Genomic DNA, 16221 nt, shown 5'->3' with positions numbered 1-16221 from the left:
AATGCAACATATTTTGACATGTATATAGTCTGTGTGTATGTGTAACAGTTCAGAGGCCAGGCCTGGAGGCCCACGGGACACCTATAGAATCTGGATGTAATGCCAATATATTTTGTGATGGTAGGACACATAGGTTAGATGTAAATCAAACATGGATCATATATCTGCTTTCATCTCCCAGTTTGTATTCATAAGTTGGTTGTAGCTGTGTACAGTATAAATAAATATATGTGTATATATATATATATATATATATATATATATATATATATATATATATATAGAGAGAGAGAGAGAGAGAGAGAGAGAGAGAGAGAGAGAACATCTACCAGTATGATGAATAACTGAAACACAAACTTGGGGCTGGCTGAGGGGGTATGAGCAATTAAATATTCTTTCATCCTCTGGCCCCCTCTAATGACCCAACATATCATTTGGGACCATATAAATAATTGCTCTCAGGATAATGTTGTATTACTTGCCCAAATAACATTTATATAGGATTTTTCACTCTTGATTTAAGTCATATATTCAAGTCAAACTTGCATGTGGTAGGCTGGATAGTTTGGAAGTGTGGTCGGGAAAATACCGGTATACCTCATTAATTATAAAAAAATAATTTTGGAATTAAACATGACCCTCACTTGACCCCAAAATCTCTAACCTTGAATATTAGTTTACAATTGTGCCAAACTGTTAAGTGAGTCTTTGCAGGTTAACATTTTTATTTTTCTCATAACAATAGTAATACATCTTAAACAAACACAGTACAGTACTTTGAACCCAAGACCCACTTTGAATGTATAGTAATTCAAACTGTAAAATTTACATCCTTTTTGGAATTATTATATTCCTTTGTAATTGTATTCTTTATCATTTAAGCTTAACCAAGATCATAATAATAGTACTATGAAATCAAATATATTAACTAGATCTGGTGGTTTTTCTTTAATTGTTTGATCCATAGATCATAATTATCAGAAACAGTTTAGTTTATATGTAATGAGTTTAGAAATAATCTTAAATTCTGCAGTGATTTTGAGACCTGTACTAGATCTAAAAAAAAAAGCGTCCTTTTACAAGATCCACAATAAAACACTAATGCATTTTTAAAAAACAAAACATTGTTTTGCATAAACGATCGTCTCTGAGGTGACTCATCAGATTCAGTGTCCAGCAGCCAGGCCTGGTGTGGACACGAGGACTGAGCCTGTGGGTGTGAATTTACAATATGGTGAATTTAACAGACCATTTCATCCTGACTTATACACGTGTAAGAAAAGTCCTTTACAAGGGGGGGCGAGGTCTGGCTGGGAGGAGGTGGTCAGATGACACCGCAGCCTTCTGTGAGCTGCTTTTCATTTAAAGAATAACTTCCAGAGAGCAGCAGTCGATAGAAACAGATGGTTGGTTGATGTTCGAGGAGGTGAACCTCCCGCACCGAAACCGTGTGGGAGTGAGAGCTCGCCGCTCTGCGCCGCTCTCTGCGGTGGAACCGGATCCGTTGTGGAGCGGAGGGGCGAGACCCACGGAGGGGGGGGGGGGGGGACGAACCAGAGGCTTGTTTGCCTCCAAACGAGCCAATCAACGCGGCGTCACGTCGGACTGACAGCCGGTCTCAGCGAGCCCGGGGACGCGGCTCCCGATCGACGACGTCCAAGGGCAGCCAATGCCGATCCACGGCGGGCAGGAACGGAGGGAAACGACGAAATACGAATTTTCTTCGAGCCAGGACGTTACCTGGCGGCTGAGGTGTGACAGGTCCCAGCCAGCCATGGCGCTGTCCCAGTGTCTGGACGACTCTCCGCTCAGGTCCGCTCCCAGACGCGCCGAGGCCAACGAGCCGAACCCGCAGGAGGTGTACAACGAGGGGCACCGGCTGGCCCTGGAGGAGCTGCTCTCCGGGGGGGTGGACGACTTTCTGGGCTTCCTCGGGAGAGAGAGGATCCCCAACTTCCTGTCGGACGATGAGATCCAGCAGATGCGGAGCGCCGCCGTGCCGGCGCGCCGCGCGTCCCTGCCCGGGGACCAGGACCCGGGGCTGGAGGGGACGATCAGCGGCTCCGCGGACTGCTCCTCCGTCACTTACTTCCCCGAGGTGTCGGACGTGGAGCCGCCGCTGCTGGAGATCGGGTGGCCCGCCTTCACGGCCGGCTCGTACCGGGGAGTGACCCGGGCCGTGGCGCACTTCCAGCCCGGCTACGGGGAGTGTATCTACGGCTGCAAGGAGGCTGCCAGGCGCATGATCAAGAATGCCAAAGAGGTATACAGGAGGACGACAACTAATCTTAGATTTTATAGCATGGAATTAACCAACTGTATATATATATTTTTTTGCATCTAATTAAAACCCAGGTTCAGTTTAGGGTACGCAACTAATCATCATTGTGTGGTAGTCATGGAGCTCCTGTGACGTTTAACCCTGGGTAGGTTCGTCTCATCCCGAAGCAAAACCTTAATGAATCTTGGCCAGCAAGGCCTCTCCCACCCCTTCCACAAAAACAAATCTGTATTTTGTCACTTTTCTGAAGAGGAAGTTTCAAATGTTCACACACAGCCATCCTAAAAATACACGTCATATCGTCCCAGTGGGGGGTTTCTTTGATCAATCTGACTTTCAGAAGATCACATTTTTGAAATCATGGCTAAATAAAAAAAGAGACTGACCAAAGCTATTTTAAAGATGGAAGAAGAAAAAAAATAGATAAAAAAAGAAAACAACAACAACAAAACGAACAAACAAATCATGAATATTCATTGAGAGGTGCCTGCTGGGAGCTGTCAGTCCAGCCTCTGGTTTGTGGAAAGAGACATTCCAGGATGAGGAACATACAGCACCTCAGGCCCGCGTATAACCTGCGTACCAGATGTGCCTCTACTTGCTTTTGCTCCCCCTCCATTACAGTTTGCATTCGCTCTTTCATTAGATGTCTATCCAGAATGGATTTCCTCTCAGGTTTTCTGCAAATACTTGGTGCTGTATACGTGCAAAAAAAAAATTAAAAAATGAGCTGGCAGCCTGTTGAAACCTTAAAAATATTCTATTACAAGGCTCGCTCTAAGATCATTTGTTCTTTTGTCATGTTACACCGCTCAGTGCACACAGTCTCCATTGTACAAAGGAGCCATTGACTGTCGCGGCACACTGTGTACAGAAAACTGTCGCTGGTCAGCCTAACGGAACTGTCTGCTCCTGCATTTCTGTCAATTCTCAATTCAGGGTTTTTTTGGGTTTTTTTTACACACTCCCTTCAAAATAGGCATTCACACTTACAATCATCCCCCCCCCCCCCAAAAAAAAGGCGTGGTGAGTCTGACAAAGCCGCATGTGGATAACACCAGTTTGAAGCAATAAATCTAAGATATGTAAACATCCGTGTCTAATCCTCCACATGCAGCCTTTATGCGCAGCATGCGAAATTCCACTCCTGCCTGCGAGAAAAAAGAAATTTGCGTGCAAAACAAAGCTCAAGAAAATGGAAGCAAAACCCTTAGTGCACCTACTTGTCTCCTGTATAAAAGTCATTTGTTTGCTGACCAAGCGTTACAGACAATTGCCATGGTAACAGACCACAGTCAATAGAAAGCTCATCAGCACACACATTACAGGGAGTGCGTCTGACAGAGATTCGCCGCTCAGTTTGAATGAGGCCTTGTATTTGACAATAATGAAAACACAATCATGTGGTACATGTGGGAGAGCACGGTTTCAAGCCCCGAAAAGAAATTCTGTTATATTACCTCTGTAATTTTCCACTGCAGGTGATTGCCATAGTTACAGACTCCCTGACAGACCTGGATGTCTTTAAGGATCTTCAGGAGGCGTGCTCCCTCCGCAGAGTCCCCGTCTACATCTTGCTTGACCAATCATGCGCACCCGCTTTCCTCAAGATGTGCAGAAATGTTGGCGTTCGCCTGGACGACCTGCGGGTGTGTGGTTGGTTCTGGACGGCTGGGTGTGGCTCTGTGGGCACAACATGACAGAAATGTGTGGGGGCACGACAATAATTATGGTCCTCGATCTTTACAGCAAATGAGAGTGCGAACCATCACCGGGACAACTTATTACATGAGATCAGGAGCCAGGATTACTGGCAACGTCCATGAGAGATTCATGCTGATCGATGGCAACAGAGTCGCAACTGGTTCCTACAGGTAAGAGAGTCTGTTGAACCTTTTTTTTAATTTTTTTTTTATGAAATGACTCGCATCTGAGTTATGTGTGGATGGATTTCAGTTGATCCTCTCATGCAAATGATCAAACCACTAAATGTATTTCCTTGTTGTGGTGTCTGGGTCATTTTACCTGCTTACATTGAGCCACGTGCACTGTTGAATCTCGTTCCTCAGGTTCAACTGGAGCGACGGCAGACTGAACAGCAGCAACTTGATTGAGCTGTCGGGTCAGATAACAGAAAAATTTGACGAGGAGTTCCGCATCCTCTATGCCCAGTCGCTACCCGTGAACACCCGTGGGCCTCCAAGTGTCCGCAACAGTGGCGTCTATGAACACCTCCTCCTCAAACACTCGGCGACCTTCTCCCCTCAGGTGACCAGAGACAGGCCCCTGGAGCAGGAGTGCCTGACGAGCACTCCCAGCCGGAAAGCCCAAATAGTAGAGGGGCAGCCTCTGTGTGAACTGTCCTCCCCCGTTTGTCACAAATCCCACCCGGTGTCAGACGTGTCCACTGTGAATGAGGACTGGATGGAGCAGAAGGACATGCAGGTGGAGATCCTGGCGGGGGGCGCGGCTCGGCCTTTTCCCGCGGAGAGTCGGCCAGAGACCCGCGGCACGGTCCGCCGCCACGCCTCCACGCAGACCAGCCCATCTGTGATGGACTGCGACACCCAGACCGACTTCGAGCTCACGCCGCATCTCGTGGCTGTCGCGGTGGCAGACGCCGGACCGAACTCTCCGTCCCCGGCGTCCCCCCGGCGGCGCTCGCCCACCCGGCGGGCTCCGGACGCTGCATTGAAAGACTGCTGCCACAAGCTGACCAAAGAGCGCCAGCACCACTACCACAACATCCGCACCAAACTGGAACACATGGTGACGGCGCTGTCGGAGAGGCGGGAGCTGGTGGACATCACCAACCTGACTCGGGGGCTTAGTGCTGGCGGCGGACCGGGGACACGGGAAGTTTGTGAGCAGGAAGCAAATCCCCGGCTGCCCGTGGAAGGCGTGGGCACGTGGCCAAGAGCCAGAGGTCCACAGTAGATTATCAACAGTGTTGTTGGTAACTGAAGGTGACGGGGGGGGGGTTTACCGGTGGAGAGAGGTTGGCTGCTTTAAATAGTTCGAGCTTTGGTAGTAGAGTATGCGCTTTATTTTCTTTGTCAAATTTTGGTGAAGCACGCATTTTGTCTTTTTCATTCTGTGTCCTGTCCATGACGAAGCGATTTTTGAGCAAGCGGTAACAGAATTAAAATTGACATTAACATCTTGCAGAAATTCTTCACAAAGACACGGTGCCCTAATCATTTTTTGACCATGTCAGTACAATGAATATGATTACCTGAGGCGATTCAGACTGGATAATATCTGCCGAAAAGGAGCGAAAAATGCATTGAGGTGCTCTTTTGGCAATTTGAATCAAATTTGGCTGCCGTGCCTACGTTGGAGCATAATTTTGGAGAGCAGCTGGTTCTCACTGTGCCTTTCGAATAATTAAAAGAATATTTTACCACCTTACTGCTGTGTTTTCACATTGCCTATTTACACACCCATTGTTTTTTCTTTTTATCCCCATTGTCCTTTAAATGACAGTCAAATTCTATGAAGGAAAGCTCCGAAAATATTTGCGCAGAAGTTCCAACCCGCGCCAAAGTGACTTAACAAAGACAGTGAGCACCTGCGCCTTATGCACTGCAGCGCCTTCCCGCAATTAGTCGAGAGACGGCATCTGTGATACTGGCACCTTCGCTGATTACGCCGGGCAATCACAGTTTCTGTCCAGGGTGAATTTGACGACGGAGCTCTGTCACAGATTACAAATAGAGATTAGGATGGATGCTAAATACGAGCTTTTTACAAACACAGATGGGATTTTTTTTATTATCGCAGACTCCTCACGGTTAAATCACATTTCATTTTCTTTTACAACAGATTCCTTTTCACGAGTGTTAAAACAAAAAACAACACAAACACATTTTTAGCGCTTCAGTCAAATAGGGGGCAGGCATCCATCTACATCCAATTAAATTGAATCATGGTGCTACAGTGAGAATAAATACATTTTTACGACTGAGGTCAACGGGGTAGAACAATTATAAAAGAACAAACTAATCATGAACATTACATTTGACCATAGAAACACTTGCGTTATAAAAAAAAATGATGTTGATAATTTTGCAGCAAAATTAAATGAGAGAATGTGTGCTGCTGTGTCCTTGTGCACTAATGTGACCTCACGCATGTTTTTTGGGGGCTTTGGGAGGAAACCGGAGCACTCAGAGAAAACCCAGGAGAACACGCATGCTGTGTACTGGAAAAATAAAACCGAGGACACTCTTATGTTTAGCCTATGAGCACGTGAAATGCTTTCATACAGAAAATCCAGAGATTTCAATGGAAAAAAAAACAAAACCCCACAACTCATAAATACAAAGATGACAAATGCATTTCTGTTCCCATATCTCAAACCCAAGGACAAAGATCCGATTATCAAACCACATCAGAGTCTGGGCTGCGGACTGAAGTGTGCTCAGAATACCATTGAGTTATAAATGTATCACTCATATTTGGCTTCATCAGGCTGATGTTTAACTACACTCAGGAGATGAGGTGCAACTGTCCCTTAACTAAGTGAGATGATAGTTTTATTAATTTAAAAAAAGGGGTTTTTGTTTGATTCCAGATGAAGATTTTGTGAAAAAGTTGGAAATCTTCAATACAAATGTTTTGTTTTTTTTGTTTTGTTTTTTCCCACTGCAGGGACTGAGGTAACGATGTATGAGCAGAGTTTAACATTAAACAAAAAAAGTGCTTCCAATGACAACCTGTTCTAACGTCCTCAGCTAGACTATGTTTAACTTGGAACTCTTCTATTATTTTAGTAGCAGAGTATTTGAACACACCCACGAAGGCTGGAGCATATTCAAGTGTTTGCGACCGACTCTGATCCTAAATGATCTCCTAAAGGAGAGTCAGTCCCCCTCAAGGACCAGCCAGTAGTGTACCTGACATGTTCCACCCACCGACTTGCCGGTAACTTGGCCCTGCACCACCTGGAGGCTCGTGTCGGCCATCATAGGAGCTGCAGTGAGCAGACACACTGATCAATACTCCAGCAGTGCCCAGGAAGGAATTGGTCGGAACACCAGAGATGCAAAGGACCAGCTGCTGGCAGATAGAGCAGTCAGTCACGACTGTGAGAGCAGACAGACCAGTCTGTGCAGTGCCCGGGTTGATTAGAAGCCAACAACTCAATGCCTCACACTTGAAATGCTCAGAATTGTTGAACTTTCAACAGCACTCCAAAATGGAGATCTCAGCGGCGTTGTGAATTTTTCTCGGGGCCCAACTTAAAGCTGAGTTCATATTTTAGAACAGCATGTACCGAGGAGATATTTCCCACACGGTGTATGACATATGTGTGAAACCCCCTCGGTCAGTCATTACACAGGGTGGTTACAGACACCAGCTGTGGGATCAGTCACCTCTTTCCTCTACATGGATAACGTTAATCTGAATGCCAAGAGCAGAAGCTGACCGACCTACACCAAGATGATTTACAACAAGTGTCATTCGAACGTGACGCGATCATATGGTATCCAAGGGAGGGGAGATGGTCAGACCTGAGGGGATTAGACTATCAGATGGCAATATAGTTCTGAGAAGTTAGCTGAATGTGAAGACCATGATATATCTCACCAGCCCCCCCCATGTACACGAAGCGAAGCTGCCGAAAAGAGACGGCTGAAGGCGGCACAGACGCACTAATTGTGGCTGCATGAGACCAAAATAACTTTAAAAAAAAAGAAACTTTTACAGATCCATTCAATTCACGATCATGTTTGAAACAATTTAAATATTTTTATGAAACCTCAAGTTGACTAATGAAAGCCCTGTTCACGATCCATTTTCAGCTACTTTCAGTCCTCACAAAGGTCTCTCTTCAGAAAAGCTGCCATCTTCTTACCAAAGTTCATTTGAAATGGACTGAGGCAAAATGAAAAGCTGTTGTGTGGTCAGATGAGACAAATTTGAAATTATTTTTAGAAACCGTGGATGCCATGTCCTGCAGAGTGAAGGAGCGAGGGACCTCCGGTTATCAGCCACAATTCAAAAAGAAGCATCGCTTATAATCGCGGGTTGCATGAGTGTCAATCGCGTGGGCTGCTTATGCATCTAAGCAAGGCACATTCCGCACTGAAAAGTACACAGAGGTTGTAGAGCAACATGAGCTCCCATTCAAATGATGTGTCTTTGAGGGAAGGCCTTGCATATTTCAGCAAGACCACCGCCTGTTGCATCTTTCACAAAAGAATCGCTTTAGAGTAGAAGAGTAAATGTGCAAAACAGACGTGCCTTCAATCCTGACCTTTCGCCCAAAGAAAATATTTGGGGGTCAAAGGAGAAAACTTTGTAAAGAAAAACAAGATTAGTGAGCAGCTATAATCTTGCACCAGGCAGGAATGAGACATCGTTTCTTTCTTCAAACTCAAACAAGTCGTCTCCATGACTTCCAAATATGTACGGACTGGTAGAAGAAGAAGGCATGTTACAGAATGGTAACCTTCTTTTTTTTAAAGGGATGCCACTGTCATCCAATTTAAAATTAATGTGTCTCATTAAATTGTCCAACGTTGTCAAATGGAAGCTTGTAAAAGAAAATGTAATCACTGATTTATCATTTTAAAATGATTGATTAGCATCATTTATGTTCATGACCAGATGGAAAATGATTTAACTGAAAATGTGCACTCTGCACAACAACTATTATGTCTTATTATATCTCAATGTATGTGAAATTTAAATGGTTTAGTAAGCAACAGTAGATATAAACTAGAATCGCTTTTGATAAGATAATTTACTTTGTATCTAAAAAAAATATACTGATCAAAAAGTTTGGATTTTAAATCTAATTGCGGGTGGATGTAAAGCGACATTTTGTAAATGCAGTCAAGTAGATTGAATTGTATGAAATTTACAATGAAGGTGTCAGTAAAATTACATTAGTGGAAAAAATTTAGGAACATCAGTATCTAAAAGTACAACTCAATTGTCGTAATATGTCTTTTTTTTTATTTGTTACTTTCAAATCCTGCCAAATACCAGTTGATCAATGTTATCGACAAGTCCTCTGTCTGATTATCAGTCCGTCCCAGTTCACACACACAGAGAGACAGACATCCACACACACATACTAAGATTCTCAGTACACTTCCACAGGCCACACTGCAAGGCAGGGGGAAGAAACCAGAGGAAACCAGAGGAAAACAAGCAATCTCCACACAGGGGACCCAGGCTGAACCTGGATCCTATGTGATAACCACAAAGCACAATATTCACCCCACCAGCATCACCTTTAGGCTTCATTTAAAAAGAAAATGTCCACAAATGAGTTTGAGTTGCATGTAAACTCATGAAATATAAAAAACAAAACAGACATTATTGCTGTATAATAACTTCCATTTACAACACGCCACACTATTATCATTCAGACTCAATGCAGTCGACTCTACAGCCTATTACACGGCAATAAGGTAAGAACAGCAGGCCCTCCAGCGGCTCCTCCTGCGGAGCGCACGTCTCCTACCAGGCAAACACATCAAAGCCTCTGCATTCATTATGCAAAATGGTGCAGCTGAAGGGAATTGATCTACAAGTAAATACAATGGTGGTAATATGTGAGAGAATGGTATTTGATTTTAATTGGCTGCTCCAAAGCAACCACTGGCTGTAATCAAGGAAGCAGTGGGGGATCCACAACACAACGGTCTGCACCCTCGGTAACAGTGCTCAGCTCACTGGTAAACAGAGGAGCTCACATATCCCTCCTCACATGGGACAATTAAAAAACTATAACTATGATTTACTTTTTAATTGTTCTTTGCCCTTAATCGAAAGTGCCCATTTTAACACATTTGCCAAGATTCCCCCCCTTTGTGAGGCACATTAGCTGCAACACTGGCAGGCTGCAGCCACCAGAGAGAGCCCTGCCCTCAGCTAAAACACAATGAACTCACTGGCTCATTGTGTGTCCTGCTCTATTCTTCTCTGTGTGAAGTGTTGGGACCCTTGTAAATACCAAGTGTTTATTTCCAAGAAAACAAAATCCATAGAGCAACTGTAATCCAAATGAAAAACAAAAAAAATAATCACGAACTCGTGACGCTACATTTGCACGATTAATATCTCAGGCTTGTTTGTCGGTTGCTGCCGCAGACACCATTCTGAAGAGTAGAGTTTTCTCAACGTGAGGTGGACATGGCTCGCAACGAACAAACAACCACCGGCTGATGTCCTCTCGTCAGGTCACCTGCACTCCCTGGAGGACTGCAGTGGCAGAACCTCTCCCGCTGCATGCTGGGTAAAATCCTTGAGGATGTCAGCATGTCTGACAGAAGGCGTAACATTATATCCTACCAAATATAGTGTTAAGCACTAATCCAGTCGGTCAGCATGCGCACGCTGCAGCGCATCATCACAAAGCCAGTCCTCCAGATGTAAAGGCGAGCTCAAACTGCACAATGGTGATCGTTTTTATTGAGCTGCAATTCATGATGAACCAATTGTGAATGTCTACATAAATGAGTTCAGCGTCGTGAGTGTTTTTGGGTTGTTTTTTTTCAGACGTAGAAAAACCCTTCGATACGAAGGCCGAGGGTTGGATACGACCCTTCTCCTTATCTTTGTCGTAGGCCATGCAGACAGGACAGAATTGATCCGGATAATGTAGACAGACAAGGACTCGTCACAGCATTGATTATTGGATTGATACTCATCATTGTGTACATTCGCGTCGCCTCCCCTCAGTGTCCGTGCACAACTGCCACCGCTCCACTGCAGCGCAGGGCATCTATAATCACACGCTGTTGTTATTATATAACCTAAATAAGGACGGTCACACTCATTTTAATCCAGGGGCCACATACAGCCCAATTCATTCTTGTGTAATCTCAAGCACAACAACATTTAAAATACACTTAAATGTACAAACTGCCGAGAGGTCACGTTTAATTTAACATTTTACAAAATCTGAAGAGAAATAATTGGAATCTTAACATTGCGATGTTTCTAATAATGTTCCGAGCACAAATGAGAACAAATACCAAGTCTTTAGCGTTCTTCTCTTTCTTACATGCGTCTGCTTGTACACTCTGTGTTTTGTTATTTCTGGTGCAGCAGTTACTTCGACCGAAAACTTCCAGTCAGTTTCTCCCTTCTAATTTCTACTCCGTGCAATGGATTGGACCCTCCGGCAAGCCTGTTTTGGCCCACGGGCCGCATGTTTGACACCCCTGACCTAAATGAACAATTAAAGCGGCAGAAAGTGTGTGTTATGCTCATATTCTGGCTCCGCCGCTTGGAAGTAACTAACATCAGATCTGGCTCCTGACACTGACTGACGGTGTCAAACGGCCCTCCTGATGCTGAACATAAACCTTTTAATTACTGCAAACATGGTTGATGAGTTTGAAGCTTGATTACTTGGCCTTCATTACTCAGATTGTGAGCTATAGTGACTCCCAGAGGTGCAATTTGGCATCTCTAAACACTGCCAGCTTCGGCGTTAAGCAATTACATTGACCCTACAGTGCACCCAAACAGGTGTGTGCACTCGGATACACACAAACAACCTCATGTACGTGCACTCCCTCTCTTTTATCAGCTCAAACAGGCTGAATGCAGGAATTTCAGTCTGTTCTCTAATTCAGGGAACAGACCTGAGTTAAAAAAAAAACAAAAAAAAACCCCACTGATAAAATGTGCTTACATTGCTGAGTCCTACTTCGTTAAACACTGCCTGTCATAATGATTTCATGTTTGCTGTGCCGTCCTGGCATTGTTTGGCATGAGGGCGGCCGATGGTTGTCACTACAGCGAGGAGGGAGCGCTCTACCCTCAGGCCACGACACACTGATAACGAATGTTCAGCTCATTGGAAAATAAAGTGTTTCTGAATTTATGTGGTCAGGATCTGGCCGTTGTTTGTGTCTGTGAGTCAGATGGGGGGGGGGGGCGACACGCACGGACGCTCAGTTTTGCACAACACTCACAGTCACTTCCTGTGTTGTAACGCTGATGCGAAGCCGCACTCACTCAGACTAATGCAGGTACAAGGTATTGTGGATGAGCTCTTTGTGCCAAAACTGCGTGTTGAGTTTTCGCATGCCGTCCGGCAGCAGCGGTCCCTCTGCTATTTTTAAACGGGTACAGCTGCTCCTTCGTACCCACTCTTAAACCAGCCATTCACCGGAGATTTATGACGCAGGCCCATGAAAAACAGCTGTAGTGTCTTGCCACCAGGTCAACCGAGAACTGGCGCGGTCTATCCAAACTGTTTTTCTTTTTCCAGCTTGCTTTGTTGCCTTTTTTACCACAATAGCTGACATCGGTGTTACGCAGAGTTATCAGTGAGAGGGATGCCTCACGGTATTGGACGTTCAAACCGCAAGTCTGGAGCGTCCGGGGACTGCAGCAGTGAGTCACACTGTAGTCACTGTGCCACCTGAGTCCGACACAAGCTCCACACTTGTGGTGTTCAGCTACTCCCCCCCCCCCCCCCCCCCACGCCATGTGTCCAAGCACATTCAGCTCAGCATACCAGCGTACATCTGCAAAATAACCAGAGCTGGCTTATCAGAAGAAAATACTTCTTGTTCCGAATGACAGCGGTTTGGTGTTTGCTCATGTGTTCCCCGTACGAGGCGAGAAAGGATTCCTGGGACTTTGTGTTTTGTACAAAAGACCGTAATATGTGTGTTTGTTAGTTTCACATGCCACACTGTTCCTCTTTACACAACGTGTGGGACTGTCACACACCACTATAGGCATGTAAACTGTGACTGTGTGTGTGTGTGTGTGTGTGTGTGTGTGTGTGTGTGTGTGTGTGTGTGTGTGTGTGTGTGTGTGTGTGTGTGTGTGTGTGTGTGTGTGTGTGTGTGTGTGTGTGTGTGTGTGTGTGTGTGCGCGCGTGTGTGTGTGTGCATCCACACTGGAGCGAAGCACAAGTTTAGCTTATTGTCGTCAGTATCATTTGAAAGGATGCCTTATCAGTCCGGTATTAGCTTCCCCCACCGTGTGCTCAACACATTGTTGTTCCACGCTGCTCCACATTAACTGCGGCATCTATTTCAGCAGCTCTCTATCCGTTTATTGATGCATGTCCTCCATTGATCTCGCCATTGATTTGCCATGCAATCCATTACCCATCTGTCTCTTTCAGTGGGCTTTTAAATGATCCATCAGGTGGAGCTATTAAGGAGAGTAGTTGTGTCGTGCAAAGGGTTGGTGATACATCCAGGGAGAGAGGGGTCTTCAAAAAAGTGTGGAGATGTGCCTGTCTGTGGGGCTTGGGGGCTGGGTATTATTGTGATGACACACTTGGAGCTGTGCTCCCAAAAGAAAAGTAGACTTAACCTCATGAACACAAACTGTCATGTCAGGTTGGTTCACTTCAGTTAAACTTAGCTTCATTTCAATTCCATTAGACACCAAAATCTGTTCAGCTGAAAATGTATCCTGAATATTTTTCATCAGTCACAAACTGTCAAGAAACACAAATATTAATTAAGTTTGGATTATTTTAGAAGTTCTTTGATTAATGAGTCTGTGTGCATTTGGTTTTATAGTTTTGTGTTTTTCGATGTAAAGAAGTCATCATGAATCATGGTGTGACAACAGATATTTGCTCATATTTATGTGGCTGACAGCTCTTGTACTACTTTAGTTCCAGTAACAAGCGTCAAAGCCTTTTGGACCTTCGGCAGCTTTTGTGACATGAAAAACAATTCCTAGAAAATCATATTTGCATCTCCTTAAGGAACGGTATTGGGTACAGTCTTGACTTTGTTGAATACAATCTCTGGTGTGCGACATCTTTACAGAAAGCAATTGACTTTTTTAGAATAATAAGGCTATCACATTGTACACTGAATTTAAACGTCAATATTTTTCATGCTGAGCTAGTAAGAACATGGTTAGTACAGTTAATGTTTAGCTGGGAGCGCGTCTTACGCAGCACAAGGAACACAAGGAAACACATGGGGGCTGTTAAAAGGTCATACACCTCTGAAATTCACTATTCATCCATCCGTCCATCTATCTTCTATACCTATTTCGCAGAATCAGTATCGTGGAGTCACTGGGGGCTGGAGCTGATGCCAGCTGACCTTGGGTGAAGGTCAGGGTAGACACATCCTGGACGGGTCACTAGTTCAGCTCAAGGCGAACATAAAGAGACGATCAGCAACACGTGCATTCACACATAAGGCTGCTTGTTTAGAGTCTCAAAAATAAATAACAAGCATACTAGGCAAGGCGGGCCACGTCCAGCGTTCTCGCTCTTCAATATGCATCTTCACCAAGCACTTCATTCAATGGCGTTGATCAGACTGATTTGATCTAATACAATTGTAGCCTCACAAATACAATACTTTGAGCCTATCTGTATTAGGTGAAGTATTAAATTAGCTGCATGGTTGTTTGTTCGTTACTGAGTTTTGTGTAATTGTTCCCAGCATCATTCTCGTTCAGATACTTGCTCCCAGGAGGAGCTGAACATTACAAATGTTTTTTTTTAATGCAATATCAATTACCATTTTAGTGTAGATAACATATACGCAGGATAATTATCACCTCTCTGACGACGCTAACAACAAGTAAAAATCTGTAAGCTTTGGAAAAGTCAAATTTATGTTGCGTTGCATTGTATTACACTGTACATATGTGTTTTAATAAACAGGATGGATATGTGGGGGGAAAAAAACATAAAATCTGTGTAAACTGGCACAATGTGTCATGAATACTTTTAGTTGGTCGCCTGATATTGCCAGTCGCAGTTCCATCAGTTGAGCTTTCTAATCAAAAATCTGTTGGTAGAAATGTTTTGAGTGTTAATTACTTTGTTAGTGACCCTGTGTATGTGTGTGTGTGTGTGTGTGTGTGTGTGTGTGTGCGTGTGGATATTCTCTTGTTAATTAGTCATGTTTGTGAGTCATTTTATGATGGAGTTGTTGTGACAAGGGTCTCGACAAATGAGGATAATGAAAGTATTTTGAAAGTGATTTCAGCTTTTTAAAAGTAAACTTAAAAATGCTGGGTCATCAAGGTGTAAACAGGATGTGTTTCCATGACATTTTAGAAGTTTTTGCCTGACAACAGCAATGTTAGAAAGAAAAAAAAAAATCCCACAGCTTTCTGCTTTAAACTTTCGGAAATATATTTTATGGGGATTATTTTCCTGAACCCAGATTTTCTAGGCTTCATACATATTTGAATTATGATATGGGATTTTTTCTTTTTTTTTTCCTTTTTTTAAGAGGTAGCACTTTAATCTTCCTGTAGGAACACACTTTGAAGAAACAAAGAAAATGCCACCAGCCAAACAGACTACGGGGGCTAAGGCGGAGAAGGTGGATGTGGGGGTTCAGATTGAGATGCAAGATGGTTTCATATATATTCATGAATTCAGTCAGAAAAGTCAAACGGAAGCAGTATGATAATCTTGCAGTAATTGCATTTTTCCCTCCAACTGTTTTTGGCAGAGCTGAGAGCCACGTCTCGAGACGCGCGAGTGGGGGGGGGGGGGGGGGGACGCCGTGCCGAGGACTGTCACAGTAGTGAACAGTGGCAACGCCGTGACCTCGTATCCGAGGCCAGTCAATCCACGCCGGGGGGTCAAGTGGTGGTTATGCCAAGTCCATTGGATTCATGGGTAACGGGATGGCTATCATTAGTCCTCGGATGGTCAATTATATGTTTAATTAAGCAAGACGGGCAGCAGATAATTGAACTATTGACTGGCTTCTGTGCTTCGCGTTTGTCTTCGGATCTGGTGAGAGCACAGGAATAGTCTTATCAGATTTGCTGGGAAGCATGACATCCTGAAAAGAGTGAAAATATAATGAGCTCCTTTCATTTACTTTGACAGCTTGATTTTCGGCCCTGACCTCTGGCTGAGGTGAGCTTTTTTTTTTTTGGCTTACGTTTTGTTTTTTTCTCACGGCCACACTTTCCCTCTCTATGCTATAGGAAACACCATTATGAGCTCA

At 44.3% G+C, this 16221-nt stretch overlaps 1 protein-coding gene across 1 annotated transcript; it reads left to right on the top strand.

Moving 5' to 3' along the window:
- Nucleotides 1-1686: 1686 nt before the first annotated feature.
- Nucleotides 1687-5652, top strand: fam83d (family with sequence similarity 83 member D). Its single transcript, XM_080494721.1, has 4 exons — nt 1687-2263; nt 3763-3930; nt 4031-4155; nt 4351-5652. Exons 1-4 carry the CDS (start codon nt 1775-1777, stop codon nt 5216-5218), a joined length of 1650 nt encoding a protein of 549 aa, XP_080350847.1. The 5' UTR covers nt 1687-1774; the 3' UTR covers nt 5219-5652.
- The last annotated feature ends 10569 nt before the right edge of the window (nt 5653-16221 follow it).

The sequence above is a fragment of the Blennius ocellaris genome, assembly GCF_963422515.1.
Source record: "Blennius ocellaris genome assembly, chromosome: 4".
NCBI classification, from domain to species: Eukaryota; Metazoa; Chordata; class Actinopteri; order Blenniiformes; family Blenniidae; genus Blennius; species Blennius ocellaris.
Note: the sequence above shows the minus strand (reverse complement) of the source record. Positions and strands in the feature narration are given on the sequence as shown.